This window comes from Chiloscyllium punctatum, chromosome 11 (assembly GCF_047496795.1).
Source record: "Chiloscyllium punctatum isolate Juve2018m chromosome 11, sChiPun1.3, whole genome shotgun sequence".
Lineage (NCBI taxonomy): Eukaryota > Metazoa > Chordata > Chondrichthyes > Orectolobiformes > Hemiscylliidae > Chiloscyllium > Chiloscyllium punctatum.
The window spans coordinates 9787212-9812616 of record NC_092749.1 but is presented as its reverse complement, the minus strand read 5'-3'; the positions used below and the strand labels follow the sequence as shown (position 1 = coordinate 9812616).

The 25405-nt window shown below is 41.8% G+C and overlaps 1 protein-coding gene across 2 annotated transcripts; it reads left to right on the top strand.

Annotated features, from left to right (window-relative positions):
• Nucleotides 1-14241: 14241 nt before the first annotated feature.
• oprm1 (opioid receptor, mu 1) lies at nucleotides 14242-25349 on the top strand. 2 transcript variants are annotated; one of them, XM_072580279.1, is made up of 3 exons: nucleotides 14242-15093; nucleotides 20190-20542; nucleotides 21217-25349. In XM_072580279.1, the coding sequence occupies exons 1-3, from the start codon at nucleotides 14819-14821 to the stop codon at nucleotides 21747-21749; spliced, it is 1161 nt and encodes a 386-aa protein (XP_072436380.1). In that variant the 5' UTR covers nucleotides 14242-14818; the 3' UTR covers nucleotides 21750-25349. The 2 variants fall into 2 exon arrangements, with proteins under 2 accessions (XP_072436380.1, XP_072436381.1); XM_072580280.1 differs by lacking the exon at nucleotides 14242-15093 and adding an exon at nucleotides 19589-19635.
• The last annotated feature ends 56 nt before the right edge of the window (nucleotides 25350-25405 follow it).

Genomic DNA, 25405 nt, shown 5'->3' with positions numbered 1-25405 from the left:
AGGGTCCCAACAGTGGTACAGATGATAGTGCTTTGTGGTGCTAATCTTCATTAAAGCAAGTCAGATTTTTATATGGGTTCACTCCTAATCCAAGCTTATTAATTATTTGGAAACAGTGACATGAATGAAAAATGGTGGAGTCAGTTCAATAAAAAAATTGCAAATCCATTCAGTGTTAATTGTAATATTTTATTCTCATAAACATATCATTGCTTAAGCAAGCTGCCTGAAGTCTATTAAGCTTACAATGCAAACTAGCAAAACAAAGAGATTTTTGACATAAATTAATGTTTTTGAATCAGTGAGAATTGTGTCTCCTTACAGGAATTGCAAGCACTATTTATCGGAATCTAAATTGTCATTATTAATGGAAATTAAATGTAAAAATACTAAAACAGCTGAGCCATTGTAATTCAACAGCAAGGAACAGTTCAATTTTTCATTTACCTTGCATTTGTAAATTCAAATTATTGCAATATTTGAATTCCCATAGAGTGACAGAGATGTACAGCATGGAAACAGACCCTTCAGTCCAACTTGTTCATGCTGACCAGATATCACAGCTTAATCTAGTAGCACTTGCCAACACTCAGCCCATATCCCTCCAAACCCTTCCTATTCATACACATACCCAGGTGCCTTTTAAATGTTGCAATTGTACTAGCCTCCATCACTTCCTCTAGCAGCTCATTCCATACATGTACCACCCTCTGCATGAAAAAGCTGTCCCTTAGATCTCTTTTATATCTTTCCCTTCTCACCCTAAACCTATGACCTCTAGTTCTGGACTCCCCCCACCCCAGGGAAAAAACCTTGCCTATTTATCCTATCCATGCCCCTCATGCTTTTATAAACCTCTATAAGGTCACCCCTCAGCCTCCAACACTCCATGGAAAACAGCCCCAACCTATTCAACCTCTCCCTGTAGCTCAAATCCTCCAACCCTGGCAACATCCTTGTAAATCTTTTCTGAACCCTTTCAAGTTTCACAACATCCTTCCGATAGGAAGGAGACCAGAATTGCGCACAATATTCCAAAAGTGGCTTAACCAATGTTCTGTACAGCTGCAATAATTACCTCCCAACTCGTGTACTCAATACTCTGACCAATAAAGGAAAGCATATAAAGACCTTCTTCTCTATCCTATCTCCCTGCAATTCTACTTTCAAGGGGCTAATAAATTGTGAAGTTAGCTAAAATCTTTAATTCAATCTTTTTAAAAATATTGATTTGCAACGTTAAATTTGCTGCCAATCACACTTTGCATTGAACTGAAAATGTGTCTTCTTCACCTGCAGAGGCCCACATGCTCCTGATTTTTCAACAACGATATAATTATCTCTCTTTATTTTTCTGTCTCTAAAGCTATGTGTTCCTATTTTTCTGTGTCTTTAGCAATGAATTTCCTGCCCATTTTCCAATCTGATTGTTTATTTATAAGCATGTTTACCAACTGGAGCATATAATATTTGAGAACTCAACTTAGTTCTGCTCTATTGAACATCAGCTAATTGTGCACACATCCACACACATTGTGTAAGGTGGCTGGAATCATTAGCTGGTGGGCATTAAATTAATGCAGGAGATAGATGATTAATACTAACCGTTAATGTTCTCAGCATTAATATTCAAGAGTCCTGCCATGAAAGAAATACCTACAAATATTCTATGCTTTGTAGCAGCTTCAGTGTTAGACCAGTGAAGCTCAGCAGAGTCTCTGAACAGACATGGGGAAACCATGCAATGTGCAGAAAATATACAGATTACTTGAGGAACACATTTTGGATACAGAGCATTTTATTCAATTATAACTGTAGACAGGTTGCTGAAAAGAGCACTGTTGCATTTCAAAGCTCTAATGTGGTAAGGCAAGAATAGGTCTTTAAGTAGAAAGAAGTGAAAAAAGTGAATGAAACACAAAAATATAAATGAGGATAGAGCAAAAATCATATTCCCTTGGATTCATGGGATAGCTTGCACAAACTAAATCCATCAGCGTGCAGTTTAGCACAACAAAATATATCAAACATACAAACGTATAGATTGGAAACAAGCAATTTTATCCCTCAAAACGGCTTCACCATTGAATAAGATCTAGTAATGTCTCAAATACACTTTCGCATCTATCCCTGATGACCTTTGACTAACAAGAACCTATCAATTTCCACCTCATGACCCACCTTCACCACTTTCTGAGTTCCAAAGTTGTATACCCTGATGAAAGAAAAGCTTTCACATCATTACTATCCTAAAGGAGTGGCCCCAAATATTAAATCAATGCTACCTAGTTCACACTTATCCACAAGAGGTAACATCCCTTCCACATGCACCTTGCCAAGACCATTCAGTATCTTATACACTTTGATCAAGTCATCTCTCACTCTTCTAAAGACTACCGGAAATCAGCGCAGTCTGTCCAACCTTTCCTCAGAAGATAACCCAACCATTGCAGGCATTAATCTAATAAATCTCCTCTGAACCACCTCCAATGCATTTAATTCCTTCTTTAGAACGTGATTGAGACTGTACGCACTTTGTGAGATCCCTACTGATCCATGGTTCCCTGTCTATTTTTGCCCAGAGAAGCACCCGACATGAGCACCAATGCATGAACCTGCTGTATTTTACTTTTGTTTAAGGAATATGGGCATTCCTAGCTGGACTAGCATTTGTTGCCCATCCCTAATTACTCTTAAGAAGGTGGCAGTAAGCTGCATTCTTGAACAGCTGAAGTCAACTTGATGTTGGTAAACCAATTGCTGAAAACCCAAATTGTGCGCCAGTGAACAGACTGCCAAATATTGCATACAGGAGCAATACAATGCACCTGATTTCAATGAGTTGTTCTAATCTCCTCTCTAGTCCCCCAGGCAAAGGAAGCTTTACCCATTAGAACAGTCCAAAATTCGTGAGGCAACGTTATCTGCAAGATTATTGAAATAGAACTTTCTCCACATTTTTCTTCAAATTGCTATAAATTTTTCAAACAAACACAACACATACTTTATAACTTCAATGTAATTTTTTGAGCACTTGCTTGCTTCATTTACACTAACTAAAAGCAGCTCTGTTTTCTGTTTCACTGAAAGTATTTTCTTGGCATCTGTAGATGTCACATTAAAAATTGATAAACAGCCCTGACTACAGGCTCTTAAATGCGACATGCTTGAATAAATGAGTTGAAATTTTAATTTTCATATTTAAGAAAAAAAATCTATGGTGTGTTTTATTGTTTTCTTAGGCTTCAATTGCAAATACAGATTTGAGTTCATTTAATATTTCATTACATTGTAATGAAATTGGTAATAAATCTAATTATAATTTATTATCAACAGCTTGATATAATTTTTATCTAAAATCCAGGGTGCCTCAAGTATTTTACAGCCAATGAAATACTTTTTAAGCATAGCCACTGTTTTAATGGGGGCAACATGGCAGCCAATTTACACACAGCACCTTGTCAGAAACAGCAGTGTAACAATGTCCAGATTATCTGAGCTTTTTGTCAGTGATTTTGCTTGAGAAGTACATATTAGGCAGGATATCAGTAATATCCATCCGAGAGGGTAGCAGGGATTTCAATTTAAAATTTCCACTGAAAAATGGAAATTCTCAGTACTGCACTGAAGGGTCAGATCTCTGAGCGCTGTTTGAACCATGGGAAACGCCTAACAAAATTTTGAGAACTCCAGAAGGAATGCCATCCTAACAAACTGATGGCACTATTAACCCTGAGGAAGTAATAGAATCATGAATTCGACCTAACCTGTAAAGGGATCAGTTCCTTGTTGATTGATACAAATTTCAGGAACAGAAAATCTACAAGAATCTAACTATAAACCTTCAGCTGAGAAATTGATTTAAAATTAATATTTATTTGTTCATATTGTTAACTTTTCCAAGTTATTATTGACTTTGTTAACAATTTTCTGTGTGACATGCCTGTCATTACAGATTTTGCCAGTGTATCTATGTGTATCTATGGCTCTGGTTGCTATGATACTTGCGTTTCCATGATAACTATTCATGTCTTTTGCCCTATTCCTATTTTCTCTCTTTTCATAAATTATGAAAAGAATTGCTCAGGGTTCAGAAGCTATTTAGAGAAAGATTGTGGATATTCAAGCAGTGCATTTGAGGTCATGAGAGGTGTTTAGGAAAAGTATAGATGTAAAGCAACAAATGTACACACTCCAATTTACATCTTTGAGGGGTTCAAATAGTTTACATTGTATACATAATACCACACGGTAAGGAGATGTCAGATTAAAATGCCAGGTGAATTAACTACATACTAGTATAAGGAGGAAACTTGAGAATGGTTGCTTAGGTTGGGCGGAACAATGCCATAGAGGATCTTGAAAATCAGGATATAATGCTTTAAAGTCAAAAGCAGGGACTGGGGAAGTCTAGGTCTTGACATTGTGTGAGTGCAGGGTTAGACAATAACAGTAATAATTTAGCTGAATGGTAGTAAATGTTTGTGAATGGTAGAGGTGAACAGACTGCCAAATGTAGTGTCAGAAATCAATCATCAGCGCTAGAAAACTGGGGATTAGAGGCCCTACAATGAAGGAGGAAGACAGATGAACAGGAACAAAGAATTTCACTGTAGTCATCACCACTGACTAGGTATAGTGTTGGAATCTCACACCTGAACTGAAGAAGACATTAAGGTTCAACAGCAGCACTGAGTGTAGCCTAAGGGAAGATCAGACCCCATGATTTGGGAGAGAGCGATGGAGAGTGAGGTAATATCTTGAAAGCTAACTCCATAAAAATTCACTGAAGAGGAAAGAGTCTGGGTAGATAATGACGATAATGACCATTGTGAAGCTGACTTGCGTATTTGGATGAAAGACAGCAAAGCATCACTCGGTTGTTTCCTGGGACTGAGACTAGGTTTCTAATCCAGATTTACTGAGTGTGTCTCCCAGGCCTTTGACCTCAGTCACTGGATCATTAGCTCCGGTGACATTATACAAATACCACCAATCCCCGTGTGATAAGCTCAACTCAGTCTGATATATGAGGCCATAATGAGGTGAATGATCTGGTTCCAGTTGTGACAATGTCCAGTCAGGGAAACAGAGAATGTGGCTGATGATGAAAACAATGCCTTTAAAATCCCTGGTGTTTGAATTAAAGTGACAATTTAGTGACAATGAATAGCACTAGGGAAAAAGCACTAGGAAAACTAATGGATGTAAAGGACAATAAGACCCCTGAATCCAAATGGTTTGCTTTCTAGGATCCTAAACAAAGCAGCAGCAAAGAAAGTGAATGCACTGGTAGTAATCTTCAGGAATTCCTATTCTGGAAAAGTCTCAGAGGATTGGAAAACCACAAATGTGACACCATTATTCAAAACAGGAGACAAAAAAAAGATAAGTATACGAAGGGTGGCTTAACATCTAACATTCAGAAAATGTTAGACTTCTTTTTCAAGGTGAATAGCAACACGTCTCAATATTATTCAATAAACATATCAGTGAAGTGCAAGTAGGCCTGAGGAAATAACTTCACTCAGTGCAAAAATGTCTTTTTTAAAGCATTACACAACACCAGGTTATAGTTAACATGTTTTGAGAAGATTTGTTGCTCAGTTTGAGGTTCTGGATGTAGATTTGCTTACTGAGCTGGAATGTTCATTTTCAAACGTTTCATCACCATACTAGGTGACATCATTAGTGAGCCTCTGGACGAAGTACTGCTGATGATTCCTGCTTTCTGTTTATATGTTTGGGTTTCTTTGGTTTGTGATGTCACTTCCTGTGGTGATGTCATTTCCCGTTCTTTTTCTCAGGGGTGGTAAATGGGGTCCAGTTCAATGTGTTTGTTGATAGATCTATGACATCACCAACCCAAAGAAACCCAAACATATAAATAGAAAGCAGGAATCATGAGCAGTGCTTCATCCGGAGGCTCACTGACGATATTACCTAGTATGGTGACGAAACGTCTGAAACGGAACCTTCCAGCTCAGCGAGTAAACCTACATCCAGAACCAGGTTATAGTCCAACAGGTTTATTTGGAAGCACTAGCTTTTGGAGCACTGCTCCTTCATCAGGTGATTGTCAGAAGGAACGGCGCTCTGAAAGCTAGTGTTTCCAAATAAACCTGTTGGACTATAACCTGATGTTGTGCGATTTTTAACTCTGTACACCTAGGCCAACACCTGCTCCTCCAAATCATTTTTAAAAACACTTTGTAATCGTTTTTCTGAAAATGCAGCTTAGATAAATGGGCACCTCAGTTATTAAATTTCCTTACACTGACATCATACTGCAAAATTGCACTTTAATCTGAATGTTTCAACATGTTAAAGAAATTGTTAAAGTGATTCATATACGTGTAAAACAAAAATGGAATTAGATGCATAGTGAGAAACGTGACTATATTCAAATGATTCAGAATTGGCTAACAGAGCATTCAATACTAATAAAGCATGATTATTATTTAAAAGGATGTAAAATTCTTAGGGACCCTTGCCCCTCCCTCCCCCATTTCATGATAGCATATTATCCAGTGAGATGATGGATTGCATAAATCAGAAAGATTCACATATCTGACAACAACTTGCAAGCAGTTTGTCAATCCTTGCTGGGAATTTAAAATTTATTTCTACTGGCCAATGATAGTAAAGGAATGGGAAATAAAATCAGACAATGATCTTGTTTCAGTAGCTATTTTCAGTGAGAAAAGTGCACGTGTAAGAATGTATGAAAAAATAATGAATTTCACAGACAACTCAGATAACTCAGCAACAATCAGTATCCAAGCATCCATATGAATAATGATTAATTGACACAGTGGGTAACACTCTTAACTCCAAGTCAGAAAGTACATATTTAAATTGTACAAAAAAATCAAAACACGTGTGTTAAATTCCAGGATGTAAGTCAAGTGTAAAACTGAGGGAGAACTGATGGTCAGAAGTGCAGTCTTTTCAAAGAGATGTTGAATTAATAGCTCAACAGCTACCTTAAGTAGCACTATCTCAAGAAGAACAGTAGACCATCCTTCCTAATGAAGAGTCACTGGATTGAAAAGTTGAACTCTGCTTTCTTCCCACAGACACTGACAGGCTTGCTGGGTTTCTCCAACAATTTCTGTTTTTGTTTCAGTTCTCCAGTATCCACAGTTCTTTGTTTCATTATAGGAGATTATCCTTGACATCTTGGTCAATACCACTTGGAGAGTGACTGGGTAAATCCCATACACCCAACCCCTCCAACCTAGCTTGGTCTTCTTAGTTATCATGGATTAGTGGTGCTGGAAGAGCACAGCAGTTCAGGCAGCATCCAACGAGCAGCAAAATCAATGTTTCGGGCAAAAGTCCTTCATGATGAAGGGCTTTTGCCCGAAATGTCAATTTCGCTGCTCGTTGAATGCTGCCTGAACTGCTGTGCTCTTCCAGCACCACTAATCCAGTATTTGCTTTCCAGCATCTGCAGTCATTGTTTTTACCTCCTTTTTTACTTCTTTGTTATCAGTCTTTTGGAATTATGTCAGAGGAGCTGTATACTTGTAATTTATCAATGACCCTGAACCAGCAGAGATTAACAACTTGGTATATAGTTGGCAATAAAACTGCTTGGGACATACCAAAAGAGATTAAATTATCTACTTCAATTATGAGAATTGAGGAAAAGCACCAGGCATGATGTGAAACAATTTCCAAATTCACCAGGAATAGCAATTAATCATGGCAAAAACAAAATTCCAGTCTTGCCCATGACACCAACATCCCATGAAAGAATTTGCAGATATTCAGCCTGTGCCTGCAATAGACCCAGGCCAATTTCATCTGTTCGAGCATAGATTACAGAAACTGAAAAGTATGTACGTGTACAGGGGTAAAGGGTGACTACTTGAGGTTTTTATTGAAGGAAGTGGCAGAATTGATAGAGAGACATCCCATGGGTGGTGGGAGGGGTGGGAGGGCTGGTGGGGCAGGGTGTAGGGTTGAGATCAGGAAGCACTTCCTCAGTCCAAAGGATTTGTGGAAATCTTAGAGATTCTCTCCTCAAACCCTCTTAGAGATGGAAGCTTAAAAGCAAAACTAAAATTAAAATTAAGACACTTTATATTTTGCTAGGCAAGGGTATTAAGAGATACAATATGGATTAAAAATGCAGTTGTGATTCAGCTTCTCCACAATCTAACTGATGGCAAGCTAAAGGCATGTGGTATTGAAAAAACACCTTCTATTCCAATAGTCCTATGGATAGGGGAGGTAGTAGTGAAATGGTAATGCCACTGGACCAGAGGTCCAGAATCCCAAGCTAAAGTCCTGAGAACATGGGTGGAAATTCCACCATGGAAGATGGTAAATTCAAATTCAATAAAATCAATAGAAAGATGACCTAATGGCAATTGTCATAAAATCCTATCTGATTTATTAATCCCTGTTAGGGAAGGAAACCTACCATACTTATCTGATCTGAATGACATGTGACTCCAGACCCACAGCAATGTGGTTGAATCTTAACTGCCCTCTGGGTAATTATGGATGGATAATAAATACTGGCCTAGTCAATGTGTGAACTAAAACCCATTAACTAAATGTTTGTAAACATTTTGTAGAGACCAAAACTATGATCTTACCAAGGTTCAAAACAAATTTAGCCAAAATTGGAAGATTGAAAGAAAATGTTTTGCCATGAAACTGATGCATCCAACCTCCAGCTCCCTCTGACCAAAGTCAGACTTGCTCCATTAAAAATTATTGGGTTCTGTAGAAATTAACAATTCATTCCGTAGATTGGTTGAGCCTCACACTTCATATTTTTCACTTTGAACTTCTCCAGAAAGGCAGTGTTTCAGCCATATAACTTTTGTCAGTGACAAATAGGTCTAGTTAAAACAATAATAAAGCACAAATTCTAGTGCGAGAATGTGATATTTTTCTCATTCATGGGATGTGGATATTACTGCCAAGGTCAGCATTTGTGGCCAATCACTAAATACCACTGAACCTCTTTCTCCTCTTCTTCAAGTGGATGCAAAAAGATCTTTACACCTCATATTGCAAATGAGCTAACCCTGATAAATTTCTGGTCATAGAATGATACTCTACAGCGGATGCCAGTCTGCTCCATCTTCGCTTTGGCAGAAATTTGAAAGACATTTTTGATTAATCCACTCAGTCAGAAATGTCATTGATGAAGCAGCTAAAGAGAGGAGTCTTTGGCCTAACAGTCTTCATCTGCTTCATCAATGACCTTCCCTCCATTATAAGGTCAGAGTGGCAATGTTCACTAAAGATTGCAAAATGTTCAGCACCACTTATGACTCATCAGAAATTGAAGCAGTCTATGTCCATATGCAGCAAGAACTGGACAGAAGCCAGGTTTGGGCTGACAAGTGACATGCAACAGTCTCACCTCTCAAGTGCCAGATAATGATCATCTCCAACAGGAGAAGACTTAACAATCATCTTTAGACCTTCAATGGTGCTACCATCTCTGAATTCTTCATGATGAGCATCTAGGTTGACGAGAAACATTGACTAGAAATTGAACTGAACTAACCATTCAAATTCAGTGGATACAAGAGTAGGACAGAGATTAAGCAAGCCTGTCCACCATCTACAAGGCACAAGCCAGGTGTGTGATGGAATATTTCCCACTTGCCTGGGCAAGTTAAACTCCAACAACACTCAAGAAGCTTTACACCACCAGGATAAAGCAGCCCACATGATTAGTACCACATCCACACACAATCACTCCTTTCATCACTGGCACTCTGCACCAGTGTGTACCATCCACATGATACACTGCAGAACTTCACCAAGGTTCCTTAACCAGCACATGCAATTTCCAGTTCAAGTCTCCCACCATCTTGACTTGGAAATATATCACCATTCAGTAACACAACCCTGACAGCATTTTGGATTGATGTACATCAAATGAACTACAGTAGTTCAAGAGGACAGCTCACTGCCACCTTTCCAGGTAAAATCTTCTTTAACTTGCTGCTTAATGTTCACTTCTTTGATCCACATTTTATTCATTTGCTCTAATTTTTTCTTAGGTGAATTTGTGTCAAATTTTACTTCATAATCCTCTTCAGAAGCACCTTGGGGAATTTCATTGTGTTAAAATTTGCTTTATAAATATTGAGCCATGGAGCTGTCTAGCATGGAAACATACTCTTTGGTCCAACTTGTTCATGTTGACCAGATATCCTAAATTAATCTTGTCCCATTTGCCAGCATTTGGCCCATATATTTCTAAACCATTTTCCTATTTATATTCCCATCCAGTTGCCTTTTAAATGTTGCAATTGTACCAGCCTCCACCATTTCCTCTGGCAGCTCCACCCTCTGGATGAAAAATTGGTCACAGATCCCTTTTAAATCTTTCCCCTCTCACCTTAAACATGCTTTCCAGTTCTGAACGCACCCACCCTGGAGAAAAGACATTGTCTATTCACCCTATCCATGCACCTCATGATTTTATAAACCTCTATAAGGTCACCCCTCAGCCTCTGAGACTCTAAGGAAAATAGCCCTACCCTATTCAGCCTCTCCCTATATCTCAAACCCTCCAAATCTGGCAACATCCTGGTAAATCTTTTTTGAACCGTTTCAATTTTCACAGCATCCTTCTTATAGGAGGAAGACCAGAATTGCACGCAGTATTCCAAAAGTGGCCTGTCCAATGCCCTGTACACCCTCAGCATGACCTCCCAACTCCTATACTCAATGCACTTATTCATAAAGGTGAGCATACCAACCACCTTCTTCACTATCCTGTCTACCTGCAACTCCACTTTCAAGGGACTATGAACATGCACATCACGGTCTCGTTGCCCAGCAACACTCCACAGAACTTTACCATTCAGTATGTAAGTCCTACCCTGACTTGCCTTCCCAAAATGCAGCACCTCACATTTACCCAAATTAAATTCCATCTGCCATTCCTCGGCCTATTGGCCCATCTGATCAAACTCCCATTGAACTCTGCGGTAACCTTCTTCACATCACCAATTTTGGTGTCAGCTGATAACTTACAAACCATACTTCCTATGTTCACATCCAAATCATTTATTTACATGATGACAAGCAGTGGACCCAACACCAATCTTTGTGGCATACCACTGGTCACAGGCCTCTAGTCTGATAAGCAACCCTCCACTACCACCCTCTGTCTGCTACCTTCAGCCTAGTTCTGGCTAGTTCTCCCTGTATTCCATGTGACACAATCTTGCTAACCTTGCAGAATCTTCTTGAATGCCTTAATGAAGTTCATAAAGATCACATCCTCTATTCTGCCCTCATTAATCCTCTTCATTACTTTTTCAAAAAACTGAATCAAGTTCATGAGACAGGATTTCCCATGCACAAAGCCAAGCTGACTATCCTTAGTCAGTCCTTGCCTTTCCAAATATATGTAAATCCTATCCCTCAGCATCCTCTCTAAAAACTTGCTCACCACTGACACCAGGCTCACCAGTCTATAATGCCGAGTTTTTCCTTACCACCTTTCCTAAATAGTGGAACCACGTTAGGCAACCTCCAGTCTTCCAGTACCTCACCTGTGGCTAGCAATTATTCAAACATCTCAGCAAGGGACCCAGCAATAATTCCCCTAGCTTCCCACAGAGTTTTAGGCCACACATGATCAGGCCTCGGGGATTTAACCACCTTTATGTGATTTAAGACTTTCAACACGTCCTCCTCTGTAATATGGACACTTTTCAAAATCGCACTAATTATTTCTCCAAGTTCTCTACCTTTCATATCCTTCTCCACAGTAAACACTGACACTAAATACTCATTTATTACCTCTCCCATCTCTCACAGTTCCACACGTAGTCAGCCTTGCTGATCTTTAAGACGCTCTATTCTCTGCCTCAATACTCCTTTGACCTGAAACTCCTTAACCCTATTTGTCAAATCTATCTCATATCCCCTTATTGCCCTTCTGATTTCCCTCTCAAGTATACTTCTACTGCCTTTATACTCTTCTAGGGATTCACTCGATCTCGGTTCTCCATAACTGACATATGCTTTCTTCATTTTAATTTCTCTCATTATCCAGCATTTTCTACACCTACCAGCTTTGCCGTTCACTCTAACAGGAACATATTGGTCTCTCAACTCTCATTATCTTAGTTTTGAAGGTTACCAATTTTCCAGCTATCCATTTACCTGCAAATATTCTCCCCCAATCAACTTTTTAAAGTTCTTGCCTGATACCATTAAAATTGGCCTTCTTCCAACTTAGAACTTTAACTTATACTCCGGTCTTTCCTTTTCTATCACTATTTTAAAATTAATAGAATCATGACCATTGGCCCCAAAGTACTCCTGCACTCACACCATAGTTGCCTGTCTGTAATTTGTTGTTAACCATTACTATTGAATCTGCATCCACTGTCCTTTTACAACAAGTGCATTCCAGATCACAATAACTCAATACTTAAAAGAAAATCTGCTCATCTCCCCTCTGATTCCTTTTCCAATTGGGCAGCACAGTGGCTCAGTGGTTAGCACTGCTGCCTCACAGCACCAGGTCCCAGGTTCAATTCCAGCCTCGAGTGACTGTCTGTGTGGAGTTTGCACATTTTCCCCGTGTCTGCGTGGGTTTTCTCTGGGCGCTCCGGTTTCCTCCCACCATCCAAAGATGTGCAGGTCAGGTGAACTGGCCATGCTAAGTTGCCCATAGCTATAGGGGCATTAGTCAGAGGGTAGCGGGTTTGGGTGGGTTACTCTTCGGAGGGTTGGTGTGGACTTGTTAGGCCAAAGGGTCTGCTTCCACACTGTAGGGAATCTAATCTATTGTCAACATCAAAAAGAGAGTAGAGTTGGAAAGATAAATGGAACAAAACTCTACACAATAAGTTACCAATCATCCAGTTTCAAAGAAGTTAAGTATGCCATAGAAGGTAGCAGATGTCTTTCAGAATTCTCTACCTGCTTTTAATGGCAGGCACCATTAGAATGGGTTATATGGCTTAGCTTTGCTGTCTTCCTCTCTCCTCGCATAGAATGATTCATTCTCAGTCTTCAGAACTATCTCAGGTCAAGAAGGAGAACTTCCTTGCACCCTTTTGGCTGATGCCTGTCACTGAGGTTGCCTAAGGAAGTCAAAGATTCCTTTTACCATCTCAGCTTAAAGCTTTGTCAGATGAACATTTACAACAGAGAAAGTGAAGCTTTCAAATCTAAAAGGTATCAAGAAACGTGGGTAGTCCATAGCAGATTACTGAGCATGTAGAAATAAAAGAAGCATGTCACTGAGTATGGGGGGGGGAGGGGTGAGTAACCCATCATGCTGTTTTGTCAACAGTTTGGTGGATAATGTTGCAGTGTCTGAAGGTTGTTCTGTTCAGATTCCACTCCACAAGCTTGACCATATTACTTAGTTTGACACAGGCAGTGCTCAACCACCGAAGTTCTGCTTTTCAGGTACAACATGCAAACAAGACACTGTCTGCTATTAGAGGTGAATACAAATGATCTAAGGTTATTTCAGTCACAGCAGTGGAGTGTTTTTTGTGTATCATAACCAATAATTATTGTTCAATCAACGTCACTAAAAGCAAAAGAATTGGTCATCATCTCACTGACCTTGCTATGAATTGACTGCAATGGTTCCTTCATTCCAACAGTGACTACATACTAAATAGACATCCATGATTGAGAACTGTTTTGGGATGTCCTGGGTCACTAAAAGATGCTGTAAAAATGCCAGTCTTCCATTAATTCTCTTAGAACTCAGATGGTTTACATCTCTCAAAGAAACAAGTTCCTTGCATTTACTTTGCATAACAGTTTAATGACCTGCAAGTTACAGATCCTGCACCACTCTGTTCAGGACAGTTTGGGGTACAACAATGCACAGCAGTGAACGATTATGAACTAGAGCAATCTTCTCAAAACTGTAATCACCACACATCCCAAGGATTCATAAAGGAAAATCTGTAGAACCTGTGTTTATTGAATATGGCGAGCGACTGCCTGATTGTTCCTGTGAAAATGTCCAAGTGAAAGACTACAGAGGATCCTGGCCAAGGATCAGCTACTAAACACACTAACCCACATGTCAGCATGAAATGACCGTGTCTGTAACTGTGGCAGAAAATGTCTTCAACATAATTAAACTCTTTCCCAGTTTCACCTGAACACCCATTCCAATGGCTATGATTCCATTGAATCTCCACCTCTCTCTTTGACGAATGCATCTCGCTGTATCAAAGGCTAACTTCTCAAGCATCATGGGACTGAGCTGGTGCTGGGGACGCTTTCGTTTAGCTCCTCTCTCTCTCTCTCTCTCTGTCCTGTGTCTTTAAACTCGATCCAGTAGCTTCCCGACGATTCAGTGACCTCGCCCCCAGTTGCATTGCAGCCTGAGCCGTTTCAGCACCGTGGACAGCGGCAGCGGCACCTTGGTCTTCAACTCTTACCTGTGTACCTGACACTGTGACCAGGTGCTGGCTCCAACCCTCCAATCACAGGCGAGGGGAGGGGGGAGGGGTTGACGTCAACCCCCCCTCCAATAAAACGGCGAATCACAGCCAGAATAAAAAAAAGGGATCAGGCAAAGAGGAGATAGATCAGCCACTGCTTCAGACGGCCCGGGGGCCCAGAGACCCACAGTGTCCCCTTTGCAAATAGCGTGAGGAAGGTTGAGCTTCTCTCTACTGCTGCCTCGAGGGCGTTCAATTCATCCAGAGCATTGCACTGGCGTCACACTTCTCTCGTCTGAGGATCTGCTGAAGTTTTGAATCGACAGCGCTCTGTTATTTTGGGTTTTTTTTTAAAATCCCGTACGTTCTGCCAAGAGCAGTACAAAAACCTAGCAATGGACCTACTCGCCCAGCCCTGCGGTGATCTAGCTGCGAACGGGTCCCAGCTCTGCCAGACTAGCCTAACCACCATAAATTCCAGCCTGGGCTCAGCCAACTGGTCCTATCTCTGCATCAACTCCAGTTCGAACCCGTGTAACGGCACCGAGAGAGTCCCTCTGAGCAAGAGTTCGGCTTCAATCATCATCGCCATCATCATTACTGCTCTTTACTCCATTGTCTGTGTGCTGGGGTTGGTGGGCAATGTCCTGGTCATGTATGTCATTGTCAGGTAAGATACACTCTTAACTTGACCCCCGTTCTTCCACTCTCGCTGTCTCTGTCTCTCTCTCTCTCTCTGTCGTGAAACCTCTACCCAACATCAACGGGTTTTGACTCGACTCGAGTAGCATCCTTCCCACCCGCCTCATTTCATTGATAATTTGGGGGTCTAACTTCAGTGCAATCTTGTAAACATATAAGACAATGTGCATAACCTTCAAAATTACAGTCCTTGTGTGTTTTTCCTGTTGATGACACATTTAATGTTTTCGCATGGATTGGAAGAGAAGTTCGGCACAGTGCAATGTTGTAGAGATTAATTGCGCGATTTTCACATCAATAATTTGTATTTGTGCACTAATTGGCTGTTAATGGATTAATATCTGTATTTAATAGATACCTATGGGGCAGGATTGGTTTGTCACTTGTCTTAGTTGCTCAAACAGCGCCATCTAACCGGTAACTGTGGGAGTGCAGCGTCTAAACCCTCACTTCAAATCGTGCAGTTAATCCTCAGTGTACGTTTGACCCCTTTACAAATGCCTTTCCCTATCGAAATGCCTTTTCAATAGGAACATCCTTTTATAAGTTCCTCGAAACGTGAGTACCAACTCCCCCATCTTCCCCTTCCCGCTCCGTCTTCCCCACCCCATCCATATCCATTGGTGAAACTAGTGCTACCCGGAGCGGAAGGACCGAATGACATCGTGACATACTGACAGAGAAAATCACACCTATTTCGTTTCAACCAATTACACTTTTAACACTGAGGTGGCAACCAATTACACACCACACTTCAGGCTAGGTCATCAAGAGCCAAAGAAAAATGACACAATCTCAGACTACCAGTAAATTTGAAAGAGTCAATCTGAAATGCCAGAAAAACTCAGCAGATCTAGCAGTACATCTGTGGAGAGAGAAATCAAGTTAATGGTTTGAGTTTGAGAATGACTTCTTCAGAACTGAAAAGTGCTGGAAAATAAAAAATCCTTCTCATTCCCTATTTTCAGCTATTCTCTTTTTCAATTTAATAATCACCCAAAATCCACCCACTACTCATTATCTTTTTTATTCACTCATGGGATCTGGGCACAGCAAGCTGACCAGCATTCATTACCTGTCCCTAGTTGCCCTTGAGAAGGATGTGGTGAGCTGCTTTCTTGAATTGTTGCAGTCCATGTGCTTAGGGAGGGGATTCCAGGATTTCCACCCAGCAACCCTGAAGGAATGGCAATATATTCCCTAGCCAAGATGGTGAGTGGCTTGGAGGGAACTTGCAGGTGGTGGTGTTCCCATGTATTGCTGCTGTTGACCTTCTAGATGAAAGAGGTCCTGGCTTTGGAAGGTGCTATCTGAACATTTTTGGTGAATTTCTGCAGTGTATCTTGTAAATAGTACACACTGCTGCTACTGAGTGGTGGTGGAGGGAGTGAATGCTTTGGATGTGGTGCTAATCGAGTGGATTGTTTTGTCTTTGATGTTGTCAGGCTTCTTGAGTGTTTTGGGAGTATTCCATCACATTCCTGACTTCAGCCTTGTAGATGGTGGACAAGCTTGAAGTCGGAAAGTGAGTTACTCATTGCAGTATTCCTAGTCTCTGACCTGCTTTTGTAATACCATTGGGTTTATATGATGAGTCCAGTTTAGTTTCTGGATTAGTGGTGCTGGAAGAGCACAGCAGTTCAGGCAGCATCTGAGGAGCAGTAAAATCGACGTTTCGGGCAAAAGCCCTTCATCAGGAATAAAGGCAGAGAGCCTGAAACGTGTAGAGATAAGCTAGAGGAGGGTGGGGGTGGGGAGAAAGTAGCATAGAGGACAATAGGTGAGTGGGGGAGGGGATGAAGGTGATAGGTCAGGGAGTAGGGTGGAGTGGATAGGTGGAAAAGGAGAAATGCAGTAGGACAAGTCATAGGGACAGTGCTGAGCTGGAAGTTTGGAACTAGGGTGAGGTGGGGGAAGGGGAAATGAGGAAACTGTTGAAGTCCACATTGATGCCCTGGGGTTGAAGTGTTCTGAGGCGGAAGATGAGGCGTTCTTCCTCCAGGCGTCTGGTGGTGAGGGAGCAGCGGTGAAGGAGGCCCAGTATCTCCATGTCCTCAGCAGAGTGGGAGGGGTAGTTGAAATGTTGGGCCACAGGGTAGCGTGGTTGATTGGTGCGGGTGTCCCAGAGTTGTTCCCTAAAGTGCTCTGCTAGGAAGCATCCAGTCTCTCAAATGTAGAGGAGACCGCATAGGGAGCAATGGATACAATAAATGATATTAGTGGATGTGCAGGTAAACCTTTGATGGATGTGGAAGGGTCCTTTAGGGCCTTGGATGGAGGTGAGGGAGGAGGTGTGGGCACAGGTTTTGCATTTCCTGCGGTGGCAGGGGAAGGTGCCAGGATGGGAGGGTGGGTTATAGGGGGCGTGGACCTGACTAGGTAGTCACGGAGGGAACGGTCTTTGTGGAAGGTGGAAAGGGGTGGGGAGGGAAATATATCCCTAGTTGTGGAATGCTCCTGCCCCACTGAACTCATTTCTACCTACCTCGACATTGTCCTATCCCCGCTAGTCCAGGAAGTCCCCACATACGTTCGAGACACCACCCACGCCCTCCACCTCCTCCAAGACTTCTGTTTCCCTGGCCCCCAACGCCTCATCTTCACCATGGATATCCAATCCCTCGACACCTCCATCTGCCATGACCAGTGCCTCCAAGCCCTCCGTTTCTTTCCTCTCCAGACGTCCCCAACAGTACCCTTCCACCAACACTCTCATTCGTTTGGCCGAACTAGTCCTCACCCTTAACAATTTCTCCTTCGAATCCTCCCACTTCCTCCCTACCAAAGGGGTAGCCATGGGCACATGTATGGGCCCCAGCTATGCCTGTCTCTTTGTTGGCTACATAGAACAGTCGACCTTCCGTAATTACACTGGCACCACTCCCCACCTCTTCCTTTGCTACATTGATGACTGCATTGGTGCCACCTCGTGCTCCCGCGAGGAGGTTGAGCAATTCATCAACTTCACCAACACCTTCCACCCTGACCTTAAATTTACCTGGACCATCTCTGACACCTCCCTCCCCTTCATGGACCTCTCCATCTCCATTAATGACGACTGACTTGACACTGACAATTTTTACAAACACCAAAACTCCCACAGCTACCTGGATTACACCTCTTCCCACCCTATCTCTTGCAAAAATGCCATCCCATATTCCCAATTCCTCTGCCTCTGCTGTATCTGCTCCCAGGAGGACCAGTTCCTCCACAGAACACACCAGATGGCCTCCTTCTTTAGAGACCCAATTTTCCATGTTAACTTTGTTTCTCTCTCCACAAATGTTAGCAGATCTGCTGAGTTTCTCCACAATTCTATGTTTATTCTGGGGACCATTTGATGGGAACTTCATCCGACCTCACCCAGTGTGGTAGCTGCCCTGAAAGTTTTTGATGAGCCAGTGTAGAAGGAACCTTATGACATATTTAATCTGTGCATTACGTGCCCTGAAAATGTCTGAGAGCATGTGGAGAACTTCAATTGGTGTCTAATCTGTGCTGCTAATGAACTGAGTGTAGTAGGAACTAACTCATTGAGGGACTGGGTAAGATGAAGGCTGAAGAAGCATTTTGTGCTGTTGTGCCCTGAGTGTCCATAGTGGTAATCACTGGTCTATGGATATTCCCACAGAAAACACTGGCGAAACTCAGTAGGTCTAGCTGCATCTATAGAGAGAAAAACAGAAACTTTTTGAGTATGATATGATTCCTCTTCAGAACTGATGAAGAACGGAAGGATTCTGAAGAAGAGTCATACTAGACTTAAAAATAGTTACACTATTTCTCTCTCCATAGATGTAGCCAGATCTGCTGAGTTTCTCCAGCAAAAATTGATGGTACAGTGGATAACAAAGAAGGTTATTCAAGAGTACAAAGAGATTTTGATCAGAGAGGTTAATGGGCCGAGAGGTGGCAGATGAAGTTTAATTTAATAAAATGCATGGTGTTGCATTCTGGTTGGACAAACCAGTGCAGGATGTACTCAGTTAATCATGGAACTCTGGGGAGTGTTGTAGAATAAGAGTCCTAGGGGTGCAGGGTCATAGTTCCTCGAAAGCAACTTACATGTTATCAGGGTAGACAGGGTGCTTGCCTTTGTTGGTCAGAGCATTGAGTATAGGATTTGGGAAATCATGTTGTGGCTTTACAAGCCATTAGTGGAGTCACTTTTGAAATAATACATACCTTTCTGGTTGCCTTGCTGTAGAATCGTAGAATCCCTACAGTGTGGAAGCAGGCCGTTCAGCCCATTGAATCCACACCGATGCTCCGAAGAGCATTCCACCCAAACCCAGCCCCCTATGCTATTTCTGTAACCCTGCATTTCCTGCGGCTAATCCACCTAGACTGCACATCCAGGATACTATCGGAACTGTAGCGTGGCCAATCCACCTAACTTGCACATCTTTGGACTGAGGGAGGAAACTTGAGCATCAGGAGTAAACTCACACAGACACTGGGAGAATGTGCAAACTCCACACAAACATTTGCCTGAGGCTGGTAAAAGCAGGTAAGTTAAAATAGGAAGGATAGTGTTAAAATAGAAAGGGTGCAGAAAGGATTTACAAGAATATTACCAGGACTAGTGGGTTTGAGTTATAAGGGGAGGTTGAACAGGCTGACACCTTTCTCCCTGGAGCTTAGGAGACTGAGGGGTGACTTGATAGAGGTTTATAAAATCACAAGGAGCATAGATAAAGTGAATAGCTGAGTCTTTTCCCAAGTGTAAGGGAGACTAAAACTAGTCAGTGTAGGTTTAAAGTGAGAGGTGAAAGACTTTAAAATGACCTGAGGGGCAACTTTTTCAGTGTGGTGCCTGTATGGAATGAGCCGTCAGAGGAAGTGGTCGAGGTGAATGATATGGGCCAAACACAGGTGAATGAGACTAGTTACGTTTGGGATACCTGGTCAGCATGGACAAGTTAGACTGGAGGCTCTGTTTCCATGCTGCAAGATTCTAGAACTCTATTTTTAGCATCGACAATGTTTTGCTTTGATCATCCATGGATACTCTTGTTGCTCACTGCACAGACCTCCTGATATTTTCCCTATTTTGATTTTCAGGTACACTAAAATGAAGACAGCTACCAATATCTACATTTTCAACCTTGCTCTGGCTGATGCCTTGGCCACCAGCACACTGCCTTTCCAAAGTGTCAACTACCTGATGGGAACTTGGCCCTTTGGGAAGCTGTTGTGCAAGGTGATCATGTCCATTGATTATTACAATATGTTTACCAGTATATTTACCCTCACCACCATGAGCATGGACCGTTACATTGCTGTTTGCCACCCAGTCAAAGCTCTGGATTTTCGCACACCACGGAATGCCAAGATTGTCAATGTCTGCATCTGGATCCTGTCCTCAGCTATCGGACTGCCCGTGATGATAATGGCAACTATAAGGTTTGACAGTGGTAAGTGCCGGGCAATGGGTGCCCCAACACCTAGAGCATCGGTCTCACTCTTCCCGAGGAGACATTTCCCAGGCAAGTCCACCTTGCCACCCAATTCTGGTCACTATTGTGGCCTCGTTTCTTTTCTCTCCCACAAGATCACACAGAGCAAGGTCCTTTGGAAAATCAAATTTAAGAGTCTTTAAATGCCTGGGCTAGGTTTAAGGATGGGGTTTGATTTTAGTGAGCTTCCAATGAGTACAGGAGACCCCCAAAGGAGGTATCCCACTCTTGCTGCCTGATAGCAGGCCACACAGTTGGGGTCGTTGGACCACCCTCCCTCTATCTGCTGCTGAAATAAGTTGCCTTTATCATCTGTAACATGGGAGACAAGTCAGGGTGGGTGAGAGTTGGTGGAAGGATGACCTGCTTTATTGTCTTCATTCTTTAGCTTATTATCACAGTTCTCACCCAGTGCAGAGCTGTAATATCTAGCCCATGGTTTGGAATCTCTATATTGGGTTGCAGAAGACTTTGCAATCCTGTAGCCCAGAAACAAAAAGCAGAAAATCTGATCCTGTCCGTCATCATGGAATGCTTATCTATGGAATGTTGTTATGGAAATCTGAAGGGTATGGCCAACAAGCCACAATTTAACTGTTTGTTTTTTTTTTAATCCTTCTCATCCTTTTCAGTTTTAGGAGTAACAGATTGTACACTGAAATTCCCACACCCTTCCTGGTACTGGGACAACCTCTTGAGGATCTGCGTCTTCATCTTTGCCTTTGTTATGCCAGTCCTGATCATCACTGTGTGCTATGGCCTGATGATCTTGCGCCTGAAGAGTGTTCGGATGCTCTCCGGCTCAAAGGAGAAGGACAGGAACCTCCGGAGAATTACACGGATGGTTCTTGTGGTGGTGGCTGTCTTCATCATCTGCTGGACGCCCATCCACATCTACGTCATCCTGAGGGCCCTGGTGAAGATCCCATCCACTCTCTTCGCAGCAGTTGCCTGGCACTTCTGCATTGCCTTAGGCTACACCAACAGCTGCCTCAATCCCGTCCTCTACGCCTTCCTGGATGAGAATTTCAAGCGGTGTTTCCGGGAGTTCTGCGTGCCAACTTCCTCAACCATTCAGTACCAGGGCTCCAACCGGGTTCGGAACCATGCCCGGGAGCTGCCATCCACCATCCACACGGCTGATAGGACTAACCACCAGGTATGACTAGGCATGCAAATGTCCCTGGTACCCCACTCACACCAGGGAGAGGACCTCAACTCAGAACTCACCCAAATCACAACAGGATTGTAACTGGGGAAAGACAGCCATTTGGACAACTGAACTAATACCCATACTTGATCGTTGCCAGAACTTAGTGATTTCGCATTTATTAACTGAGAAAAACTTGCAATGGGAACCACAATCCTTCATATTTATTCCCACCCCCGTCCCACTCACATCCTTCCAAATTTTCTGCCTTTCCTTTACTGAACTGTGGCACTGGGGTACAGATCCACAACCATTGGGAGTGCCTTCCCTGCACCTCATCCAACTGCCTCTCCTTCATAAGTCAATCATGACGACAGACTATTCAATCGTGTGGGTGTTCCCATGCTAGAATTTCCACCAAAAGAATGTTTGTTTGGTGACTGGATATTTATCAGAACCAGGAACCCTGGCTGGTACCAATCTTTTCACCCAGCCACCCAACCCCTTCTAAGTCCCACAGATAAACTTTGGATTTCCCATGTTATCTGCATACAGGTTATGGGCCAAATGTCCATGGGATTTACCAACCTTGTACTGAGTTCTGTTCCACAGTACATATTATCTCTTTTATACTACTGGATCAGTAGAAAGGCCATTCCTGTTTGCTTTTTAACAATTACAAACCTTTATCTCGTTTGGTATTTTATTTTTCCTTTGACTCCAGGAACGTTTGCACCTTTATTGCAGATTCTTTCTTAACAGGATGCTCTCTCACCCTCGTTGAGGTGAACTCGACCCATTTTAAGGAGGGAAAATGCAAATCCTCAGTGATAACAACATGATTTCTAGCATGCTGTGCGAACTAAATTATATGTACTCTAAAGGGAATGGAACAGAGGAAATATCCTGAAAACAAAATGTGGAAAATGTTCTTTTTAACAGCAGAAAGTCTTCAGCCTCAACACTTGATCATGAATGGTGAACCCTCCAGGTTGAATATAAAATTGGAGCTTTCTCATTGAAATAACTTCTGTATCCAGTGAATGACAGAAATGACTGGTCTGGAGGAGACAGTGACTCAACAGTAATGTACTGTATACGGTCCAGGTCAATGACCTGGGGACATGGGCTCATATGCCACTAACATTAATGGACTTTAAACTTTTTTTAATAAATCTGGAATGATAGTGACGATGACAACTATTATGAGTATTGTAAAAACTCATCTGGTTCACGAACGTCCTTTATAGAAGAAACTTTCCCATCTTTACCCAGGTGAGCCTACATCCGACTCCAGTCCCAGAGCAACATGTTGGACTCACAAATGCCCCTCAGTTGATGAACATTTAGGGAAGGGAGATAAATGCTGGCCCTCGCCAGTAATACCGTATCTGATAAAAGAAGAAAAAAGGCAAATCTTTTCATCTGAGTTGGGGGTGGAGGCATTAAAGTGGGTCTCTCCACCCCAGGGTTTGGGTCAAGGAACAGAAAGGTTGGTAATCTCTCATTGAAATGTTTGAAGATGGGATTAAGCTGAACGGTGACAAATCCATGCCACACCCAACTGCTCAGTCGGATAGTTTTTCAACACTCACTGTCATAGTTTATTATGGGTTTGGAAGATTCAGTGAAAACAAACCACAGCAAATATCTAACAATTACCTGAAAGGAGAGGCCATTTGGAAGGAGAGAAGACAGAAAATGTTGTTGTACATCATCTTGTGGTTCATGATTCATAATGGGGATTAATATTCTGTGTTCATGTTTCTTTTAAATCCTTTGCACCCACTTCCTTTGTGCTGTTCATAATTGGCACTTACCAAAATGCAATAAACAGCCAGTGACTTCATTGAAATAGTGCACAAGAAATTATTACATAAACATATTCAGGATTTTTTTAAAATTGCATGAATGGTAGGAGAGGGATTTTTATATTGTTTGTTTTGATCATTACTAAATTTCTTTCTGTAAATTAATCCCAACACCAATGGATTTAAATATTCCATTTTCCCCAGTGGCTCAGTGGTTAGAACTGCAGCCTCATAGCACCTTGGACCCGGGTTCAATTTCATCCTCAGTTGATTGTCTGTGTGGACTTTACATATTTTCCCCGTGTCTGTGTGGGTTTCATCTGGGTGGAATATGTTTCTCCCACAATCCAAAGATGCGCAGGTTAGTTGGATTGGCCATGGGAAATGCAGGGTTACTGAGACTGGTTGCTCTTCGGAGATTGGTATGGACTCAGTGGGCTGAATGGCCTGCTTCCACACTGTAGGGATTGATGAGCTGTCCCTCACTATGTGTTTAGAAATTAATGCCTTTTGGTTTGTGTTGTGTTCTCCTTGTTCCTGCTTTTTATCTTTATCCACTGCAGTTCAGACACTTAATGTTCCCCACTGACCATTTTTCATCTTAATTTCACAGTCTTTCACAAACTTGCCACAAGCCTTCCTCTTCAGAAATCCCACCTGTAATCACTCACTCCACCGCTAATGTCAGCAGGTCAGCACTGTTCGCTTCTTTCCCTAATGTTGAAGCACATTCACACATAACAACAGTGAAAGGTCATCACTTATTTGCTTGAGAGAGAGTGAAAAGGTTGTTCTAAGAGTTGCACCATTACTCAGTACCTGTGCAGCCCTTATTGTTTGAAACAGAAATTGCGGGCAAAACTCAGGGGGTCTAGCAGCATCGGTGGGAAGACAGCAGAGTTAACATTTCGAGTCCAGTAATGCTTCATCAGAACTGACGAATCGTTAACTCTGAGTTCTTCCCACAGATGCTGCCAGACCTGCTGAGTTTCTCCAGCAATCTCTGTTTTTGTTTCAGATCTCCAGCATCCACAGTTCTTTGAATTGTTCCAGCCCTTCGCATTTGTCTGGGCCACTTTATTTGAGATAGACTGCTATTGTCCAGTCATATTAATACAATCCAAGATAGTTGGTAAAGTAAAATACTTAAATACGAATACTTTTCTTGATCTTACATTTATTTCCAGAATAGAGCATCATATATATCAGCTTCCCACCTAACAATGCAGTTATAATGTGCTCAAACCACGCAATTATTAATTGCTATAATCGACAGAGTCATAGAGATATACAGCATGGAAACAGACCCTTTTTAAGTTTACAGTATCTTTCCGGTAGGAAGGAGACCAGAATTGCATGCAATATTCCAAAAGTGGCCTGTACAGCTATAACATGACCTCCCAACTCCTATATTCAATGCGCTGACCAATAAAGGAAAGCATATCAAACACCTTCTTTACTATCATATCTACCTGCGATTCTACTTTCAAGGAATTATGAATGCGCACTCCAAGGTCTCTGTTCAGCAGCACCCCCCAGGATCTTACAATTAAGTGTATAAGTAAATATTTACAATATAAATAACTAGCCATTAATAAGTAAAACCCTATCTTTATCAAGAATAGTGTCTTACAATGAAATAAGAGGACAAAATTGCAAGGAATTAATTTTGACATGGTAATATTGGAAAACTGTAGGTACTGAAAATGAAATAAAATACAGAAATAAAAACACAAAAGCAGTTTCTTGGTTGTAAGAAACACAAGTGTTGCTTTAAAAAACAAAGTTAAAAATCACACAACACCAGGTTATAGTGCAACAGGTTTAATTGGAAGTGCTAGCTTTTGGAGCACTGCTCCT

What these genes read in the sequence shown, in the direction of transcription:
- oprm1 (XM_072580279.1), top strand. Translation starts at nt 14,819, where the DNA reads ATGGACCTACTCGCCCAGCCCTGCGGTGATCTAGCTGCGAACGGGTCC. An exon ending in GTCATGTATGTCATTGTCAG is followed by an intron (nt 15,094 to 20,189) that starts GTAAGATACACT and finishes TTTGATTTTCAG; the next exon opens with GTACACTAAAATGAAGACAG. An exon ending in AACTATAAGGTTTGACAGTG is followed by an intron (nt 20,543 to 21,216) that starts GTAAGTGCCGGG and finishes CATCCTTTTCAG; the next exon opens with TTTTAGGAGTAACAGATTGT.